This window comes from Dermacentor variabilis, chromosome 5 (assembly GCF_050947875.1).
Source record: "Dermacentor variabilis isolate Ectoservices chromosome 5, ASM5094787v1, whole genome shotgun sequence".
Lineage (NCBI taxonomy): Eukaryota > Metazoa > Arthropoda > Arachnida > Ixodida > Ixodidae > Dermacentor > Dermacentor variabilis.
In genome coordinates, this window is record NC_134572.1 from 112,669,054 (window position 1) to 112,691,564 (window position 22,511).

The window sequence follows — 22,511 nt, forward strand, 5'->3', positions numbered from 1 at the left end:
TCTACTGGCCATTGAACTCTGGAATTCACTACCTGGAAGCATTCGTTCTTTACCTGTGCAAGAATGTTTGAAAACAATTGCATTTACTTGATATTCATATTTTTTGTGCCTGTATTTTGTTTTTTTCCCTTTCTTCTTTCTCTTCACTCCCTCGCTGCCCACTCCTGCAATAGCCTCACCGAGGCTGCAGCATGTGTAATTAAATAAAATACATGCGTGGTTCGAAAATCTTTTTGCCGATGCGAAGTCCGAAGCCGGACGCCGGATTTCCTGCGACACGGGGTCCTAAACGCTATCGCGTTAAAAGCAATCAGTGTGGCGAGACTGACACCCGCTGGCCTATACGCGAGTGTTGCGTGCGTGCGTTTGCAGCACGCCGCCTGAACGGTTTCGTGCGCCACTTCGAGCCCCTGTCGTACGAGCCGCGGCCGGTGCACAGGGACCACGTGCGCGTCAGGCGATCACTGGGCGGCAGCGACTCGCAGCATCGGCACGGCATCGTTCACCTCCGCTTCCAAGGCTTCGACAGGCAAGGACACACGACACTGAGCTCGCGGATTCAGTAAATGCTGCGTTATAGAGGCAGGCATGGTCCTCCGTAAGTTTCTCTGTGGTTAGCCTTTCACAATTTCTTTCAGGCCATTTACAGGTTTCCCGTATGGGTTTCCTTTGTAGCTTCGTCGACTGCGCTTCTTTAAGCCCAGACCACACGTACGTTTGTGGATGCGCGCCCACGCATGCGCAGACAGTGCTGCACGGCTCGTACGCGTCGAAACGCGACGCGATCTCGGTCAACAGCTCCTCTACGTTATGGCGCGCTTGAACTGCCTCGCGTCGGCGCGCCTGACTACGCGGCTACGGCGCGGTACATTCAACTCTCAGTGAACCCGATTTATATCATGCGAGAAAGTGCTTATTCTTTCCGTTTTGTGCTGATCTAACAGCTCTAAACGTATAACAATTACATTTATACATATCGGAGCATTTTGAAACACTGTCAATAAAATTTCGACGACGCTTAAGCTTCGCCTTTAAAAATGGAAACCCGAGGTATCAAAATTTATTCGGAGCGCTCCACTAAGACGTCTCTCAGAGCACCTGTATTGCATTGGGAGGGTGAAGGGAATCAGCAACTTTTAATTTTGCTCGTACCAAAGCTTCACTATACACGCCCAAATGGCAGCAATAACGTTGAATCGCAGCCGCATTACGTGAAACATGCGCGAAGAGCTTTTAGCTTATGATTCTACCTCACTAGAAAATTATTTCAAACTTAAGTGAAGTCGCTGACTTCATATTAGCCTCAGCATTGGCGTGGATTTGAGTAGGTTCGAGGACGTCTTGAGAATTTACCATTTTGCATAATGATTGCGTACTGTGGAGCGACGTCACACGGAAAATGCTTGTATGAGTTACTAAAAAAAATGTGTTCATTTCGCAGGTTGTTCCATCTGAAGCTGAGGCCAGACGCGTCCGTATTTCACAAGGACCTCGTAGTCGAGACCTCGAGGCTCGGTCGAGTGAAGCCGGATATCGGTCACATCTACAGCGGCAAACTTGTCGGTACAAGCTCAGCTGCCACTTTATTCGCAGATTAAATCAAGTTTCACCGTTCGTCATGCGATAGACACGTCACAAGCGCATTGCGCACATTTCCCTTTTCCGGCGTTAACGATGATCATAGCATATTGAGATGTATCAGTCACAAGTGTTGCTTGCTCAACATCCCTGTAGTCATGTAATTCTGTTGTCAAAATGAATTTCCGTATGTTGTACAATGAAGACGTACCTGATATGCATGTGCGTCACGGTGTCCTATCGCATAAATGTAAAGCCTGCTTGCATTATGCGCGAATGTGCTTCTGAGAAATCCAAAAAAGAGACCTCAGCAGGTAAAATTACGTTCGCATGCGGCCAGGAGCGCGCATGTGTGGAGAGTGGAGGGGGGGGGGGGGCGATAGAAAGAAACGCATCGTTTCCCTCACAATTTGCTAAGAACAGTTTCTCCTGAGCTAATTGGTTCATAATTACTGTAGCATACAGCCTAAATTTACAAACACGACAGTCGATGTGTCATGTTGCCTCCTCCGTGCGCTATTTGTAAGTTTAGACTGTACACTACTACAGGACTTGCAACTCGCTTACGTAAGAAACCCTGTTCGTGGAATAGCTCCACGGGATCACTTTCTCTTCGGCGCATATAAACGTGTTCGGTACGTGAATATTAGAAGAGAAAGAAGAAAGGAAACCAGACGATAGGCTCTGAAATACTTTTCTACATGATGTCAATGTGCAGTTATTATAGCACTATATGTTAAACTCCACGCAGAAATCTGCTCAATTAATATTAATATATAATTATTTTCTGCTCAATTAAATCTGCTTTACTTAATAATAATAATAATAATAATAATAATAATAATAATAATAATAATAATAATAATAATAATAATAATAATAATAATAATATAATAATAATAATAATAATAATAATAATATTCCCCCCTCCCCGGGAATCGCAGGCGATCCCTCCAGCCGGGTGTTCGGTGGCCTGCACAACGGCGTGTTCGAAGGGTCCATCCAATCCCGCTGGGGCCGCTTCTACGTCGAAGGGGCGCACAAGTTCTTCGCCCGACGCACGCCTTTTCACTCGGTGATGTACGCCGCCGAAGACGCTCGCATGCCTCGCGCAGGATGGTGCGGTGTACGTGGGGAGACCGCACGCTGGATGCAGCAGCTGGCAGTCTCCGCCAGGCGAACGCAGGAGGCTACCTCAAAGGTATGTGCTGTATGCGCGCTCAAAGCAACACAGTTCGTTTACGTATTTATTTCGTCAGAACACCGTGAAAACTCCCCCAAAATTGTCGGATTCATAGCAGGAGGCTAGGTAGTTGGTCCAGTGGCGGAGAAGCATCAAAGAAGAATAGGGCATATGAAGAGAGAGAGAGAGAGAGAGAGAGAGAGAATAATTCTGAGAACAGGTTGCCGTGCACACACATACAGACTTCGCAAGTACAACCAGTTTGATGATAAAGATAGAATGAGAAAAAAGTTAAACACGGGACATAAATCTGGCTAGACGGGGTTGATGAAGAAGCTCGATTAGAAATGTGGCCGAATGACTCCGTCGATCGTGAAGGCAAGGCTAAGTATTGCCATAGCTGTGGTCTTACGGCATGCGCCGGGTATAGGCCGCATCGCGTTCCGCTAAGCCGCGACTATACGGCGCCTATAAATTGTCCTGACCGCACCGTATCTCTTTCGTTATGTGATACACACCCTATCTGGTCTTCCGTCTGCATGGACGCGATAGCTTTTTGCCCGTGTCAATGATTACTGAAAATATTTACGTGAAATTTGCAATAGGTGCTACCGTCTCTCTAACGCCAAAAGGACCTGAGGGTAAATAAATAAATAAATAAATAAATAAATAAATAAATAAATAAATAAATTGTCCGCCACAGCTGCTGTTGGCGTGAGAATCTCATCTTTGAGCACCGAGTGGCGACTTCCGTACACTAGCGCCGGCGTATTTTCGTACGACCGCTTTATTCCGTAACCTTACGGTGACGGAGTCACCCAGTCGTTTCATTTCGATCGCTTTGTTTCGTAACCTTAAGCATACAGCCGCATGAGCACTGAAGCGGGATACGGAGGTGCGTTTTACGCAACCGTTTTACAGCGTTACGGATTGGAAGCTCGAATCATCGCGTGGGCTCGATAACTTTTTGCCCGTTTCGATTATTACTAAAAAATATTTAAGCGAAATTTGCAATATATAGGTGCTAGCGTCTGCTTTCTCTAAAAAAAGAAAGGAAAGAAACAAGAAATGTTGACTTGTGCACTGTTGCCGCGTTACAGGCCAACCTTTCGTTCACTTCCACCCCGCGCGAACACCGGCACATACCTCGATCGCGGGAATAATGCAACCATCGTGACCCGTACTCACTAAAATATTCTTACACTAAAACTGTTCGTGAGAGCAGCTGAGAACATGACTAACTCCCGATACAGCTTTCTGTTGCTCAATACGCGCTACATCAAAGTGTCTTTCGAGCGTGAAAGCTGCCTGCAAATACACGCAAACTGCCTCGAGCGGCCAGTCGCGCGGCAATATTGCGTGAATTTGCGGGCTTCTTTCACGCTCGGAAAAAACTTTTTGTAGCACGTATTGAGCAACAGAAAGCTGTATCGGGAGTATTCCATGTCGCTTTACAATTTTCTCACTGACAATTTTCATCTAACTATAATATTCAAGAAGTTAATTAATTAAGATTAATCATATAGTTAGGCGGAATGAAAAAAAGGACTGAGCATCTCCAAGCGACGGCCCACAACATTACCTTGGTTCTGTCCCGCTACGTGGCAATCGCATATATATATTTTTAAAGAATCTGGCTTAAGTTAGCCGGGACACCCTGTACACAGGAAAGCCACGTACACGGCTCAAGGACCGAGCGTTGGACGGGTCGGAGGCCATTGGCAGCACAGGGAGCCGAGGAGCACTATTACCTCGACGCGGAAGACGAGCACGACGGTGGCCCTGTGGCCGGTCCCGTGCAGCGGAGGAAGAGCGTGCGTACTTACCGCGTGTGCGGCCTGCACATTGCCGTCGACCACCTGCTGTACAAGCACTACCACGAGCAGGACGGCGACGCGGCGCGCACGCGCGAGCGCCTCTCCACGCTCATTGCTGGTCACGTGGCCCGGGCTTCCGAGGTCTACCGCCGCACGAGCTTCGGCGGAGTTCAAGACGTCAGTTTCACCGTGCACCGAATTAAGGTACCATTCCCATAATGACAGCGTATGCTCAATCAATCAAATCAATCAAATCAGTTTATTTGAACATCCTAAGATGCTTAGGCATATAAGGCATATATACTTCTTATTTTCTTTTTCCCTCCAGTCTTCCGCGCGCACGCTTGCAGGATCGGCTGCTAGAGGTGAATAAGGTATCGCTATAGAACCTATGCTTTCGCACCGAAAGTGTACTTGAGATAAATTTGGCGCTAATCTCTCCGCGTGCCGACACTGTGACGTTTATAAAAGCATACGAACGATAGAAATTGCATACATTTTTCTAAAACTTCGTCACTCTGGCTTCGATCGTAATTGCGGCTTTCTACAGCGAAGCTGTATATGGCCACTCCAACAAATTTTCTGCGTCCGTGCGTGTATACCGTCGCGTCGACAAAGAAAAAATGTTTTCTCGACGGGTTTGTGTGGTGGCCGGCGACTTTAACGCTCCACATACTGCATGGGGTTACGTTAAATTGCAGGCTAAAGGGACCCGCTTATGGAATGCCATCTGTAACATGAGATACACACTGCTTACCGACCCAGAGCACCCCACTCGGATGGGCAACAGCGTATCTCGTGACACCTGCCCTGACCTTACTTTCGTGCGCAATACTGGCCCAGTCGTTGCGCACGTGCCTTTAGAGGAGCACCTTGGTAGTGACCACTACATTGTGGCGACCACCTTGTCATTACGGGGTGCGCGCAGGCCCGAGCGAAATGTGCGTATAACGGATTGGGCGAAATTCAGGGAACGTCGCCAGGACCCACCTGAGCGCCAAGGGTACCAACGCTGGCTTGACTCTCTCGCACAAGATCTAGAGGCCCCACCACGAGCACACTGCGCACCACAACCGAGACACCAGACATAGATCCGCATTTACTTCATCTTTGGAGCGCCCGCAGAGGGTTGACACGACGATGGCAACGACAACGTCTCAACCGCAAACTTAGGAAACGTATAGATCAAATTACACGGGAATCTCAGGAGTATGCAGAGATCTTTACGAGGAATAACTGGCGAGGATTTTGCGATCGCCTCTCAGGCACATTGAGCACAGCAAAAACGTGGTCGATTCTTCGCTCACTCACAGATCCCACCACAACAAAGGGAAAAACATTTCAACAGCTGCACATCCTAATGCACGAGTACAGGGACGATGTCTCGACACTCCTCAGAGAGCTAGAGAAGCATTTCATACCCACAGGCCCGCCGCCGCAGTACCCTGACTATCCTTATGTAGGCGAGGCGAACGAATTTCTCGATGCAGACATCACATCTGACGAGGTGCGGTTGGTCCTACAAGACCTACGCCGCAACACGGCACCGGGAGCCGACCACATCCGATTCGCCACCCTTCGTAACCTCCGTGACGCGGATATTAACCACCTCACCCATATCTTCAATGATTGTTGGCGCAAGGGCATGCTTCCCCAAACATGGCGACACGCCGACATCACACTGATCCCCAAACCGGGCAAGCCTGTTAAAGTTGAAAACTTACGACCCATCTCCCTAACATCCTGCATTGGTAAGCTCATGGAGCATCTACTCTTGCGGCCATCTGCAGCCCTTCCTCGAAGAAAAATCATTCTTTTCTAACTCTCAATTCGAATATCAGGCTCATCTGTCTGCCAAAGATGTGCTTTTACAATTGCGGAAGGAGGTCATAGGACTTCCGTCGTCCGCCCAAACGAGAGCACTCATCGCCTTAGACCTAAAAGGGGCATTCGATAATGTTGAACATGACCTCATCCTTCGCAATGTTGCACATTCACACTGTTGAATTCGTATGTACAACTATATCCGCGCATTTCTTCGAGATCGCACAGCCACCGTAGGAATGGGACCGCATCGATCCGGTACGATTCGCCTTGTAGGACGTGGGACACCCCAGGGCTCAGTTCTTTCCCCTACTCTATTCAATATCGCGCTCGCAGGGCTCCCCCGGCTACTCGACCAGGTCCCTGATGTCGCCCACGCTATTTATGCGGATGACATTACTATCTGGTCGACACGGGGTTCCGACAGAGCCATCCAGGACCGACTGCAGCAAGCAGTCGATACAGTTTCCGAGTACGCGAGAAAATGCGGCTTAAGATGTGCTCCGGAAAAGTCGGAGCTCATAATCATTCGCCCCTGGAGCCGTTCCTGTACTTCCCCTATCACTGTGCACGTGGATGGCACACCGATACCACAGGTTAATCGTGCTCGTATCCTCGGCCTACACGTCCAAGCGGATGGCAGGTCAAACTACACTGTTTCCCTTCTATCCAGACAGATTGAGCAAATTCTGGCCGTGATCCGGAGGGTCTCCAACAGGCGCTCGGGCCTTCGAGAAGAGGACCTGCTGCGCTTGGTGGAGGCATGCGTGATCAGCCGCCTTACATACCATCTCCCATTTCAGCGGTTGATCCAAGCGCAACTTCGCATAGACGCAATGATTCGCAAAGCGACGAAGCTGGCCCATGGCCTCCCAAACTATACTTCCACACGCCGTCTCCTTAACTTAGGGACACATAACACACTAGGCGAGCTGCTAGAGGCACATTGGGTCAGCCATCGCCAGCGCCTCCTACTCACTCCTACAGGCCGCCATCTTTCACACGGCTAGGATATTCTGTCCCACCCCTTGAGTCTGAAACCCGCCCAACGATCTTGTCGTCAGCGATACGCCAAGCACTAAATATTCATCCATTGCCACGTAATATGCATCCCGAGCATGACAAAGGGCGGCGCAAAGCCCGTGTACGATACATTGGCCGCATGCTTGCAAACATCCCGGAAACACATACTTTATACACGGACACATCACGCACTCAAAAGGGCTATCTTCGGTAGTTTTGGATGGCACCGAATCCCTGAGAGACTCTGCTGCAATGCGCAGAACAAATGCCGCTTACGGAGAAATTCTCGGTGTTGCTCTTGCAATTCGATACGCCATCCGTGTTCCTGAGGAAGTGTATATATTGACGGACTCGCAACAGGCATCCCGGGCGTTCCTATCAGGACATGGCATCCCGAGAGCGGCACATCAAATTCTTAAACAGATCCCGCAAAATACACCAACCACACCTCACCGCATCCACTTACTCTGGACCCCTGGTCATACCTCGCTGCCGGGTAACGAACGCGCACATGCGGTTGCCCGAGAAACTTCCCTCCGGGCGACTCGGCGTGGTGAGGCGACTAGTTCAGAGTGGGGGGATCCCTTGCTCCGTTACAAAGACATTCTCCGTCATTATACACGCATTCGTCGCACCCACGCAGCACCACCGCTGTCCTTCTCGCGGGAGGAAGCAGTGGCATTAGGCCAGTTACAAACCGCAACTTTTCCAAATCTTGTCTCTCTCAATGAATTCTACCCACACTGTTATGCAAATCATTGCCCTGGTTGTGGCAGCTCGCCCACAATATTCCACGTCACGATTGAGTGCACTGCAAACTTCTTTCCTCCCTTGCCAACTCTCCTTTACCCCCTACGCAACAAAGAGCTGTGGGACGATGCCTTCCGCGACGGACCTCCCGAGGACCTCCGAGCTGTAATACAACGGGCTCGAAACATCGCCGGAATCATCTTAGGGACCCTGGACTTAGGGTTCCTCCCACACTGCTCTCGCCATTCAAATATTATTAATAAAGATGTTTTACTTTCTCTCCAGAGTTAGTGCAAAAGAGAGTCTAGTCTTGTAGGTTCATTGGCATGAATGTCAAAACCTATGATGGATGGCCCATTGTTCATCCTAGTGCGCTCGTCGCAAGTATCGAGTGTAATGATTGATGGCCCATTGTGCTCGGCGCGGCCCTCGTTCGTTGCCGCTAGGGGGGCGCGCCGCTATAGCGAGTGTGCCCGTGTAAAGGCCGTAATAAATGTACACGTGTGTATCGTCCAATGTGTATTCGTCTATAGAGTGACGTCAGTGGTCTCCTAGCGACCTTATTGGAGCGGTTCCATGGGGCGAACGCGTATCGTGCGCACCGAAGAGGAGCAACATCTCCTTCTAGAACGACGACGGGAGCGACCGAGGGAATGGGCGCTCCGACGGCAGGAAGCCGCTAAGACCGATCGTGCGCCCGTCGATGAGCCTGGCCGGTCGTGTGTGCCGTACGGCGAGGACCCGCAGCGTGCCCGTCAAGAACGGCGGCATGAGCAGAACTGGGAACTTGAGCGCCGGCGGTTGCAAAGCAGCACTGGCGAGACGTGGGCTTTAAGTGCATATATATAGTCACACATATACATAATTTCGTCAGTTTAGAAGAACGCATAACAGCTTCGCTAGTCGTCCTTCTTGACAGAGTGGAAGGGCCGATTATTTTTTATAATAATCTCTTGATAATAGCTTATTTTATGACTTTTTGTACAAATGCAAAACAAAGAAACAAAACATAAAATAAAGGCACAAAGTCATGCAGACCCAGCGCACATGTAAAACGAAGCTTTGGTGAAGCCCGTACTTGAACACTGTACAACTTACAGCGATGCGTGCAAATTTGTTTACTTTCACCCTATATGTGACCTGTTGTGACCTATATGACTGTTGACCTGTTGACTGTTGACCTATATGACCTGTTGTGACTATATGTGACCTCTGACATGATGGATGTGCCGTGACGCACTCACGCATATGGGTTACACGCGAACTGTAAACTGTGCAACAGCTATGATCATCTTTACCGTACCTTGCTTCATCTCCGTACTATATATCTGTCGTTCGCCTAAACTCCTTCCCCAACGTGGAGTAGCAGGCGAGAGACACGACACTCAGGCCGACCCCTCCACCTTTGATACATGAAAGATTCTCTCTATATGTGGCATGTAATTTCGTGCAATGTTTTGTGTTCGGCGCACATGTAACCTTCACACACACATTATATAACTGATTGGACACCGACCGATCCATCACCAACCACCATTTTCTGAGGCATGACATGTAAACAGACGTAGCACAGTCTCTGTATCACCTATCACCGGCAACATACACGTACCCCTGACTTTTGAAGTTTCCGGAGCACGAGAACTGAAGAGTGCATCGTATAAACTTCCCTTCTCAGTCACCAAACTGCAACACCGAATTGCAGGCTGACAACCAAAGCCACGATAAATTTTATGAATTCCTCAAATGTTCCTGCTCCGTGAACTTGTGCAGTCGGATCATGCAAGCTTCCTTTCAGCAAGAAAGCAGTGATGACAAAGAAAGTCAGTTTCTTAACGCTTATAGCACCACCGGAATTTTTCCTTATGATTCACACGGCAGAAGATCGTAAAGGAGTCAGTAAATTGGGCTTAACGCACCCTGAAAACATTATTGGTACAGTCGGTTCCGCTGATACCCCAAAAGACGTGTGGTGTGAGAGGCGTCTTCAGGTATTTTTGTGTGATGTATTTTGAACGCGTGTGTATTGGAGACTATAGATATATAAGGGCAGCGTCCTGAAATTAAATGGGGAAAAGAATTCAACCTTAACTGCTGGGTAAGCTGAGAAGCGTGCCAATTTCTCTGTGATCCCTGTCCCGACAATGGGTCTCAGTAATAGAGTTCGTGTAATTTCTCTAAATTATCCCTAGGAACACCACCTGAGAACTCGCGTGTTTGAAAAGAACAGGAGAGATTCCGTGGTAACATATAGCTTCCTTGTTAAAGAAGTAAAATGCGTAGTAAGTGCTAACTTGTACGAACCAGTTACTTGTTTTGATAGTTGCTACGACCCTTAACAGTGCGGTTTAGATATAAGCTCGCCAGAAAAGTATATCTGGGCGGAAACAAATGATGCGCGGGTGACTGGCACGTGATACGGACTCGTGCTCATTGCATTACATCTTGTGTTTCGTAACAGTTGAGGAATGGTCAGAAAACTTGGAAAAAGTACAAAGCACATAAATTAGTAAAGTTTTGTTTCTAAGGTATTTATGTCGTGGTACAAGTGAATCACTCTGAAAAGCAATGGTTACAGCAGTTAAACAACAAAACTGGTAAGAAGTCCCAAAAGTCGAACACGCGAATTTCGGCCCTAGCTCTCGGCGCTTTCGCTTGTAGCAACCGTCCGTCACTTTACGTCGTCTCCGCTTCTGGAAAATTTTACCTAGCCTTACCTCCACGGGGGGTCATCGCCCCCTGCTCTTTCTTGGAAGCAGGCGCCCGATTGGGCGCCTGCTTTTACTTTTGAATAAAGCCAGTCAACTCTCCGTTCTCAAGCTGTCAAAACGCGTATTCTTTGCCTCCGCTAAACCGAGGTCCCAACACGCTCTTTGGGCTTAGCCGCTCAATCCAGTCAGACAGGCCAGTAGGTATATCGCTCGGTGTCAAATGAACAAATTATGAATGGCTTAATGATAGGTCCAGCATAAGATTTATGGAGATTGTTCCTGGTTGACCCTACTAAAAGGGCCGACATGTTTGCCGCAGATCAACGATACCGCAAGCTGCCCAGACAAGGAGAACCAGTTCTGTCAGGAGCACATGGACGCGGCTCTCTTCCTGCTGACGACGGCACGGTCCGGCAATTTCGACGATTACTGCCTCGCGTACACGTGGACATACCGCGACTTCGCGGACGGCGTCCTTGGTTTGGCCTACGTGGGAAATTCAACAAGTCAGTGTCTCTTCTTTTACGCCACGGTGCCAAATACATTACGCTTAAGCGCAATTTGGAATATAAACATATAGACGGAAATTTGGGCTGGTTGCTTGTTCATGATGAGAGAAAACAGCGAGCAAAACGAACATCAGGATGAAGCGACCTGCGGGGTACTAACTTCCAGCAGGTTGGCATTATTGGAAATGTTCAGAAAGGCATGCATTTCGCCAAGGAGGAAAATATTAAGTGAAGTTCAGCCCTGTGTCTCTCTTCTTGTCGTGTCGCTTGTTTTAAGCTATTAAGATTTCGAGCAACAGGAACTGGGTGGTTGGAAATCAGAAGATTTACGAACAGAATGCACTCAATGGATCCCAAAAGAAGCAAGCAAACCACTTCACGAAATGTTGGCTATTGGCTTTACAGGTCGAACCGCTCTTTCATTAAAGGTGTTTTTGTGGATCAGGTCCTCTATCCTCCCCTTTTTTTCTTTGCCTATGATTCAGCGAAGGTATGGAGAAATGTATAAAACGCTATTACAGCTGCGGTTCTCAGAGCAAATGACTTGACTGTTTGCACCTTGGAGCTTTGGCAACTCGAAGTCTTGTAAGAACAAAGTAAGGCAGGACATGTGCTGCACGTAATATCACAGGATATACAATGCGGACGTACGCCAAGAGCAAGTTGTCAAGCTTGTATACATGCTACGCCAATATTGTCAGCAAGCGAGCTAATAATCAGGAACGATATGCTTTTGTTTGTTTTTGCTAATAGAAATATTTAGCGTAACACGAAAGTTAATAGAGCAGGAATTAAGAGAGGCTCAAAGAAGCGAACTTGTCCGCGCTGGAACTGGATATAGAGGCAGTGGTTTACACGATTGCGGTGAAGTACGTGTCACGTGATGCCAAATCCGCGAGCCACCAAAATGACGATTTATCCTTACGTGTGGACCCGGCATGAACGATGCTGTGAATGAAGTGAGTGAACTTAACATGCACGCAGCGAGCACTCTGGGTGTGTGCGACAAGAGCCAGCTTGTACAGACTGACCAGTACGGCCACAAGCACGGGCTGACCAGGCTCAGCCTCAACACGGGCATCATCACGTTCCTCAACTACGGCGATCAAGTGTCACAGGCCTCCAGCGAGATCACCTTCTGTCACGAGATGGGTCACAATTTTGGATCACCTGTGAGTGCGCTGACTTGAGTGGTGGACGCGAAGCGCGATGTTCAGATGCTGGTGAGAAACAGCGCAACTTGACACGGACGTAGACAGAGAACACACACGCCGGCCGCGCCAGTTTGGGCGCCGGTATGCGAGTTCTAGAGTGATAGGTGGTGGTGGTAGTGGTGGTAAAAACATTTTTTTCAAGAAGTTAATAAGAGAGTTGCTTGCTGTGCGCCTGAGTGGCAGCCCCTAGTCCGGGACGCCATTGGAGATGGCCGCTGCCCGGGCGCGCGCACCAAGGAACGTTGAGCTTCCAAGGTAGAGCAGCCGAGCAGGTACTCCTCCCAAGCCTCTCTAGTAGGGACGGGAAAAGGGAATGAGAAAGAGTGGAGTAGCGGGGCGCGAAGTCACGACGTGAAAGGTGTCGGCGAGGACCTGACAAGTCGGGCACATGCCAGAGGTTTCCGGCATGAAGTACCGGGTGACCGCCGGACTAAGGAACGTATTGGTCTGAAGGTGGTGTAGTAGAGCGAGCTCTACTGCTCCAGGTACAAACGTAGAAAACGCCTGGTTCCATAAATGTGACCTTCAAGCTCTGCCAAGGCCAAACTGGAACGCGCAGAGCGCTGACGGTGTCGAGTAGCGTCTGTGTGTTTTCTGTTAATCGCATCTCGTGCGCCATCCGAAGGGCTACACCTGCAACGCCACGCTGATCACGCTAGCCTCCTGAGACGCCTTCAGTACAACGATAAACCATGCTGTCGATCTTAATGCTTCGCCTTCGGGTGAAAGGGGGCAATTTTAAATGCAAATCATCTCTTGGGCGAACATTTGCCACTTTGACAGTATCTATCTAGCCGCCTACGTCTTGGTGCTCTCATGGTCGTTTCGTTAACTTGGTACGACCAGAATTGGCAAAGTACGACAGGGCTGTATGAGGAACATAAATGACAGGTCATGACATGAATGTCGTGACATGCCTGTCATGTAGGTCATGAAACAGCCGCCTACGTCTTGGGGCTCTTATGGTCGTCTCATTAGTTTGGTAGGCTCCCCGCACACCGCTTCGCATAACATCGATTCCCACAGGGCGTGGGATTTGCTGGCCTTTTTTTCTTTTCTGCGCTCGTGTGAGTTGCGCTGTTTCTGCAATGCAGTTGTACCAACTTGACAAAAGCGTCAGCGCTCACGAATGTTCAGAATTAGGTAGTACGTCATTCGGTCCTGTGACGTACCATCTCAGCATGTGCAAATACTGTAACGCAACACCTGGGGACGCCTCGATGCTGCTCCCCGTGGTTCCAGGTGGGGTGTGTTCAAGTATGATGTACTTTAGAATAGTTTAAGGCACGCAAACTACAGCGTAGCACACCAGTGCACGGCACGCCAGGGCATGGGAGGAAAAGTGCAGGGGAAGTATTCTGCAAGAGTCCACCTAGAGGACATGTCCATTTTGTCAGCTGCTGAAGTGCTGATTGGATCTGGGGCCTCGTTGCCGTGGATGCGCAGCGAGGCGCATGTACACAACATTGATGTCTCAGGAAGGTCTCAAGGCTCGTGCTGCACAGTCCTAAAAAAAAAAAAAATGTGCAGAGACTACCGACGATGATTTTGAGTCTTAGCGAATAGCCCTACGTTTGTATAAAGCTATTCGCTTTATTAAACAAACGATACGCTCGGAGGCGTATATTTGTTGGAGTGAGTATATTTAGGCGGCGTTTACTGTTTCGTTGCAAGAACAGAGTCGCTAACCGGCACATCTGTAGCTATAAATATAAGCCGATCTGACGATCTGTCATGTGCGTTATCTCCAGTGGCTCGAGCGCCGGTTTAGTAGTCTGTCTATAACACTGACCTCCACGAAAACGGGCGAGATAGGCAAAGAAAGCAACTCGCTTTAAGATAACTGTTTGGCGGGTGCAATCGCCGGCGAGTAATCATCGTCACAGTGGCCGAACGTCCTCGCCTCGCAGCACGACGAGCCGGATAGTAGCCCGTGCGTGCCGGGTGACAAGAGAGGTGGGAACTACATCATGTACCCGCAAGCCACCCGAGGTGCCCTTCCCAACAACTTCCATTTCTCGAACTGCAGCATCGGCAACATCAGCGGAGTGATACAGCCCATGCTGAAGGGTGACAGCAAGCGGGAGAATTGCTTCGAAGGTAAAAGCATCACCGTGGTCGTTTCGCTTTCGTACCGTCACAACTTGCGTAACGGTTTACTGGCTTCACTTTCTCGGAAAGTGTTAAGCACAACCTCCCAGTCGACGCACTGTACTGAATGCAAGCCAAAATATTGCTAAACCATTCAGGAAGAAAGTGAGGTCTGTAGGAGGCCATCAGGAGGCATACTACACGGGGGAAGGAATGACGCTGCTGTTATGGCCCACGTTCCTGCGGTGCGTGCAGCGTGCGACAACAGTGCGAGACGCGTAATGAACACGAACTTGGGTGTCTCGTCAAGATCACGACAAATGTAGCTAGTCTGGGACGCCTATAAAAGTACATCTTCTTGCGCTGAAACCTACAAAGCCAGCTTAACCGTGCTCAACTATTTAACCGCAGTAAACAAACAAACAAACAAACAAACAAACAAACAAACAAACAAACAAACAAACAAACAAACAAACAAACAGGCACAGACGGACGGACGGACGGACGGACAGACAGACAGACAGACATGCAAACAAAAAGCGTCCATCAAACAAACATGCAAGCATACAAACAAATAAACAAACGAACGAACGAATAAGCAAGCACAGCATACTTGTCCGACCTTGCCGAATCACAGCCAATTTATCAGCGAATACTCTAGAAGGTGCATTAATATTTTTTGTAGCCGTAAATAAACTATACATTTTAAAATGCATCGCGCATAACCCAAAATACGGCCTTCCTGAAAATTTAATTTCACTGCGACATTTTATTCCCCCAGGACACCGAGGAAACATGCGCATAACTCTTATGATCGTATTTTCGAGCAGTGAAAAATAAGTTTACTGCAAAGACCGTAATTTAACCACAACAACACTTTAAAATTCTGTGTACCTATCGGTCATAAAGTTCCCCACATTTCCATGAGAAATGAAGCTGGCTCAACTCACTTCTCCAAGAACAGTGGGCAAAATTATACGTGCTTCGTGAAACAACACGTGCAACGCTCTGCGGCGCTTTTACAAATAGTGTTCTGAAAAGATCGTAAATACGTCACATGCTTCTGAATTTATGCGAGCGCATGACCCATAATGTGGCTCCCATTCCCCGGTAGCGCAAATATCGTGCCACATTTGTTCATCCTATAAAACTAGGAAACGTGGTGTATAACGGCTGTACAACGCTTTCGAGCACTTGTATAGATAATCTGCTGCAATTGCCGTAGTTACGCGCACACTTTAAACTTCGCGTGCACAATCACCCGTATTCCGCTACCATCTTTCACCAAATATAAACTAGGCGCCACATTAGATTTATCGAGGACACCGGGGAAACATTATAACGTTCTAACGCCTTAAACATCTTCTAACGCCTTAAAATAGAGAGAAAAAGAACGTTTTATTTTCATGACAACGTTTCCTATGTATCGCCTTGCATGATTCTGTATTGTACCCGCCGTGGTTGCCCAGTGGTTATGGTGTTGGGCGGCTGAGCACGAGGTCACAGGATCGAATCCCGGCCACGGCGGCCGCATTTCGATGGGGGCGAAAGGCGAAAACACCCGTGTACTTAGATTTCGGTGCACATTAAAGAACCCCAGCTGGTCGAAATTTCCGGAGTCCTCCGTTACGGCGTGCCACATGATCAGAAAGTGGTTTTGGCACGTAAAACCCCATAATTTTATTATGTATTGTATATTTATGTGTTTGTAACTAAGCATTATGTAATTGCATAATCACGTACTGCCTTGCATCTTCTGAATTTCATTCTTATCCTTATCTATTAATTCGTACTCGTGAAAACTTTTGTTTACTACAAAGATCCCTCCAACGGCCTTATGGTTCCGGGGTCCCACCTTTATATGTCGGTTTTTACTCTATCTGGTACCTAAGACTAACTGATTGATTGACTGACTGTGATTTGACTCACAGACTTCAGTCTTTGCCCATGAATCATCCAGAACATTCTTTGCAATATTCGCAAATGTAAACGCGGGGCATCATTTAGTTCTCATGGAACATCGGAAAAACACGTTCATGCCGTTTTTCGAGCGCTTTCAGTCGCTGTGACAGCTTCGTTGTAAATGTCACGGGGTATTACGCCTCAGAGCTACGGCCTCACTTTCGTAACGATTTCTTTCTTCGCCTATTCTTTTCGGCTCATGTCAGTGGCTCGCACGATGTCCTTGTCCCGCGATTAACCCTGGGCACGATAGATGATATGAAAAGAGTAGATCGAAAGAAAGGAACATTTAGCGAGTACATATCGGTTATACCGAATGGTCGTGTTAAATTTGACAGTTGGTGTAATTAGATAGAGATAGGCTTTGCCAATATATATTGCTTTAGTTGAAATATAATTGTTATCTTTTGTTTCTCATAAATCAATAAAATCAAACGGTATTAAAATGTGCGCGAGGAAGCCAACAAAACATTACAAAAGAGTTACGGATTATGATGATTCGCGCCGGGCAGCCAAATTGCGCCAATAAAACAGCTGCTCTATGCACTTTAAACACCGTAAAAGAGTTACGACATGAAAAGCAGGGGCGCAATCAATGCAGAGTATGCAGCCGTGGCTGAAGATAGCTTTCTATGTTCCGCGTGTCACAAAGATCCAAATTTCCCCAGTGTGAAGGCGTTTGGATGTGTCTACAGTGAGCGTAGTGGGATGCCCTCACACGCCTTTACATAGGGACTCGGGCCTCAATTCGAATAGGTATGTGGAGCTGCTGTACATTTCTTGTGAAGCCTTGTGTGTAGGGGTACTGCCGGACGGTGCTACGTGTGACATCAAGTCTCGGCGTTCTGTCATACCGCTGGGAAAATTCAGAAGTGGTTGTACGAGAATTTTTACGATTTCACCGGCCCCAAAACTGCCCTGATTGCAATCCTATAATTTATTATGTGCGGGGCAAGTTTGAGGAGCTAACCAAACGCTAATGCCAGCAACACCAAGACCCCGTTGATCGACAAGATACAAGGGGGGGGGGGGGGTACTGCTGGTCGCCCTCGGGACACGGTGAAGGTCGCATGTGCCAGATTCCGGAGCCGCCTTAAGGCAGTTGTGGATGCTGAGGGTAACTTCTTTGAGTAATGTCACTTTGAAATCTTTTCACCTAATTATGTCCCTTTCTCGCGTGACCAATAACTTTTGTTTTGCTGAATTTATGGCCTCTTTTTCGACTTTTTCCTGAAATTATTAAATTTACCCGGACACCCTGTATTTGTAGACTAACTCGCTGAAAAGAAAAGGAGGAAGAAAGGCGAAGAAACATAATTAATCACAAATCACGCTTTTGTGCACAGCCGTGTCTCCCACGTTTTCCTGGCGAACTATGATCAATAAAATTAAAACGAAGATGGTCGCTATTCACGAGTCTTTGGTAAACCTTCTCCCACCCGCTATTGCTTCCGGAAACCCGTACAGCTGACAGCGGGCCTATCTGCGGCAACGGCCTACGCGAAGGGGAGGAGCAGTGCGATTGCGGCTACACCGAGGCCCAATGCCAAGAGAAGTGCTGCTACGCCCGCAGAAATACCGTCAACGCTCAAGGGTGCACCCTCAAGTCGGGCGCCGCTTGCAGGTGAGGTCCCGTTGGCTAACAGAGTTGCCACTCCATGTCTCTCCAGGCTGGCGTTTTGCACATGCCAAAGTGAATGTACGGTGTCACTCCTGGTACTTTCTAAACCACATATGTAAACCACGCTCCAACTGGCTGAAACGATCGTGCTGGCACGTCCGCTGTCTATCTGCGGGGACACACACACACACACACACACACACACACACACACACACACACACACACACACACACACACACACACACACACACACACACACACACATATATATATATATATATATATATATATATATATATATATATATATATATATATATATATATATATACACGCAGATATATAGATATATATCTGCGTTAGGCGTCATGTGACTACACTTTCTTGCCGGTTTGTAGCAAGAATAAATACAAACTGCAAATAATGATTCACAGACTTAGAGGGACCAGCCTTTGTATATCATCCGACGTTTCTTCTTTTATAAAAGAAGAAGCTTCAGCTTGAACCTTTCGTATTTAAAATTCGTGTGCCGTACATACTCTCGAGTTAGTAAACTACTGAACCAATCTGAGGACGTTAGGGACACGCGAAAAAAAGCTGTATTCTATATCGTAGCACTTTCCCGCAGCAAGGGAAATAGAACAGTCGCCTTGGTTTAAATTGTGCAGAAACCATCGATGATGATTGTTAACGCAATTGAAATGCCGAAAGCTTCTAGAAAGCTGTTCACTCTCATAAAATACTGATGCGCTTGCAGACGTATATTTGTTGCAGTGAGCTTATTTAGGTGGCGTTCGTTGTTTCATGCATTTCGTAATTCTGTGCAGAACAGAGTCGTTAACCGGTGGTATTATAGCGTTGTAGTGGTGGCTACAACGCTGTACAACGGGTAACGCTATACAACGCTATACAACGGGGCTAGAACGGGTAACTTTGTTGCGCGTGAACGCCGGTGCGGAAGGCGACTGCTAAACTTCTGTCCGACCGCCGTAGCCTTCTCAAAGAGGGAGAGGGTGGCGCGAGAAGAGTGGGGTTGTCCCCGAACGCGACATCGCAGCATCGAAACCTTCTGATGCCCTCGCGCGGCAGCACGTGAGAGCTGTAATAGTCAAATAACTAGTACTTATTCAAATAGCTGTGACAGTTGGCGTTTGGCGACGAATGCGCCCCGCAATTCATTGGCGCGAAGGCACGCGCCATTTGCATCGGTGCCTTCGCATTAGGAGTGAAAGACCCGCCATCACGAAAACGGGTGAAAGATATTTGCTTTAGTAATAATGCGGCTCTTCAATATTAAGAAGAATCTGATGTAATGTACAGATACGTGAAGCATCGCAACACGCACGAACCATTGTAACGAGCGGGCAGGTACCCAGGTCCAGAAGTGATCAGCTTGGTCATACCGTGAGTAGGCAATACCTTTCTGCACTCCCAGTAGAAAAAAAAATGTACCCGCATGATATTTCTGCTTGCATATATCTACATGTACGTATATTTACAGGCTAATTATAGCGACCACATCCCTCAACACTCTAGCTACTTGGTGCACTAATTGGAAGATGTCAGTTAACATAAAAAATCTGTGACCATGACCGTAACAAGGAAAACAAGACCATCTAAATTTACATATGAGATTAACGGCATACTGCTAACTGAAGTACACCGCATAAATAACTAGGAGTTACACTAACCTCAGACCTCAGGTGAAATAAACATATTACGAATATCACCGCAGGAGCGTTACGCAAAATATTCTTCCTCAAAAGAAGCCTTGCGCTCTCTGCCGCATCAACGAAGCTACTGGCCTACACAATGTTCGTTAGAACAGTTCTCAAATACGTAAACACGGTCTGGTTTCCTCATTCAATGACTCACATGACAAAATTAGAAGCAACACCAAAGAAAGGCCATAAGGTTCATTCGCAATAAATATAAACGCGCTGACACACCGACTGATCTACTAACGCAGTCTGGATTGCAAACGCTATCTACCAGAGCAAAACAAGCTCGACTGAAGTTTTTAGTTTAGCTACTAAAAATAACTATAAGGTAGATGTGTCCGCGTAAATTTCATATTATGAGACATCAAAAAACGCGTAACAAACATGCGTGCACTTTAACAGAATGCACATGCAGCAACGACACTTTTAAGTATTCCTTCTTTCGCTTCACAGTAGCTGAATGGAACCGACTTAATCCTGCTATAACCAACATCGAATCATTATCAGGATTTAACTCACAGGTAGAAGTAGCAGTGCATAAATAAAGTTCTTTATCATCGTGTGAATCATCGTCACAGATATTGCACTGTTTTAATTTTTTATGTTTAATTAGTTGCTGTTATGTCAACATATACCATGCTATGTTACCAAATTAAATGATTATTATATTATACTGTATAATTCGGAGTCCTAAGATGATTGTTGTAATGCCATTTTTCCTGCTAATTTCTTGCCTAGATTTTTCTTCTCAAATCCTTTCTTTTCTCTCTCTAAGTGTTATATGTTATTACCGCACCTCTCCACCATACTGTACAATTTCGTGGCGCGTTAAGGGTTATATTACCGTTCGTTCGTATTTCATGTATAAATGGTTACATGCGTGTTCTACAATGCTAGTTTCTTTCTTTTTTTGAGTATCATGTTAGTTATATCATGTGGAAACCTTCATCTGTATTCCTAAACTCGGCGTCCTTTTTTTATTACTGTCCTTGGACAATTGCTTTTCTTTTTCTTCCTTTCCTTTATTTAGCTGTTCTACCTAGATATTCTTTAATCGTGTTTTATACTTAAATCATGCATACTGATATACATGAATATATACTGTATTGCCCAACTGCCACGCTCTCGAACGAGAGTAACGGTATTGTAAATAAATAAATAAATAAATAAATAAATAAATAAATAAATAAATAAATAAATAAACAAAGATATATTTACTCTGCAATAACTGACGATACTTTAAAAGACATTAAGGAATCGTAATGAACTTCGTCATTGTAGATTTACATTGTGGTTGCTAATAATGCTAGCCGCATAGGCAGGCGAAATCTGCTGACTAGCCAGAGCAAGCACGGAGGCTTTTCAAGATAGCGTTCTGTCGATGGCAGTCTTGCGTGCACTTTCTACCAACATGTTATTCATGATTTTGTACGTGCTGTATAACAATGTGTTTGGAGTGGAAGTGGCAAAGTCAGTATCAAGCAGACACGATTTACTATTTTGTTTGCTCATGTGTTTCGTTTATATCAAGTAAAAAGTATTGTATGTGCGATACGTTAAATTGTACGCTGTGTTCATACCACAGTTTACGCGTGCCTACAGGTGAATAAATTTTCTTGTGATCCCTCTTCTTTCTCCCTTTTTAACGCGTTAGTATTAGGAGGGTCAAAGCGGAAAAAAAGTCGCAGTGTCGCCCGAAAGAAGAAGCATCGATTGCGATAGCAAATTAGTACACAGCCATAATAAGTAAGCATAGTAGCTTTAGCTGCCGTATAAACTTGTGAACACTCGCTTACTAACTAACGAAGCATGGTGCCAGCAGGCACAGAGCAAACATGCACACATCCCGCTCGACGACCGCGCACACTGGCTGTCAAAACGCTGGCGTGAGGAAGTGCGGCAGCAGAAGCGAGCGAAGTGACCTTCGTGCTGTCTATCATTTCAACGCAAACTGAGTGGTGACAAAACTGCCCGCACAAAGCTGCGAGCCGTCGGCCCACCTAGACTCTATTTGCAAAGCAGATCGCTTTCAAGCCATACGCAGTTGCTATAGCTGTATGACACCCCCCACCCTACCTACCCTCCCTCCGTTTCCTTGCGCGCGACAGAAGACGGTGCGCTTCTTCCCCGATTTACTCCCTTGCGCATGCGAGATTGAGCCGCGATCGTCGGATCACCCTCGCAGGCACATACAGCATACGCGCATACAGCATACGGCGCACGGCGATGCTGTTATCGCCCTTGGTCTTTATACAGATCATGGTGACGGCAACGGCAAAAATGTGCCTGGAGTGCCCTACTTTCAACGCACTCGTCTCGAACTCATCCGCGATATCCGGAATGGCTCGGCTGGGCAAGTACTTGCCCCGTTTCTTTGGACATCAGCCAAACTGCCCGAGCAGCTGAACTCAAATGGCCGATGATTGTGGTCGTTGTCCAGGCTGTATAAAGCTTCCTCGTCGATTTCCATCTTCCTAAGAGGGTTGTTAAGGCCTGTTGATACCAGGGC

General features: G+C 47.2%; 1 protein-coding gene across 1 annotated transcript in view; it reads left to right on the forward strand.

Moving 5' to 3' along the window:
* The window catches only part of LOC142583619 (disintegrin and metalloproteinase domain-containing protein 10-like), a 47,297-nt gene that overhangs the window by 4,209 nt on the left and 20,577 nt on the right, over nt 1-22,511 (forward strand). Inside the window, exons 2-7 of the mRNA XM_075694110.1 lie at nt 373-529; nt 1,442-1,563; nt 2,523-2,779; nt 4,429-4,782; nt 11,203-11,389; nt 18,127-18,283. Of these exons, the coding sequence (XP_075550225.1) occupies nt 373-529; nt 1,442-1,563; nt 2,523-2,779; nt 4,429-4,782; nt 11,203-11,389; nt 18,127-18,283 (1,234 nt within the window). The remainder of the gene's footprint in view (nt 1-372; nt 530-1,441; nt 1,564-2,522; nt 2,780-4,428; nt 4,783-11,202; nt 11,390-18,126; nt 18,284-22,511) is intronic.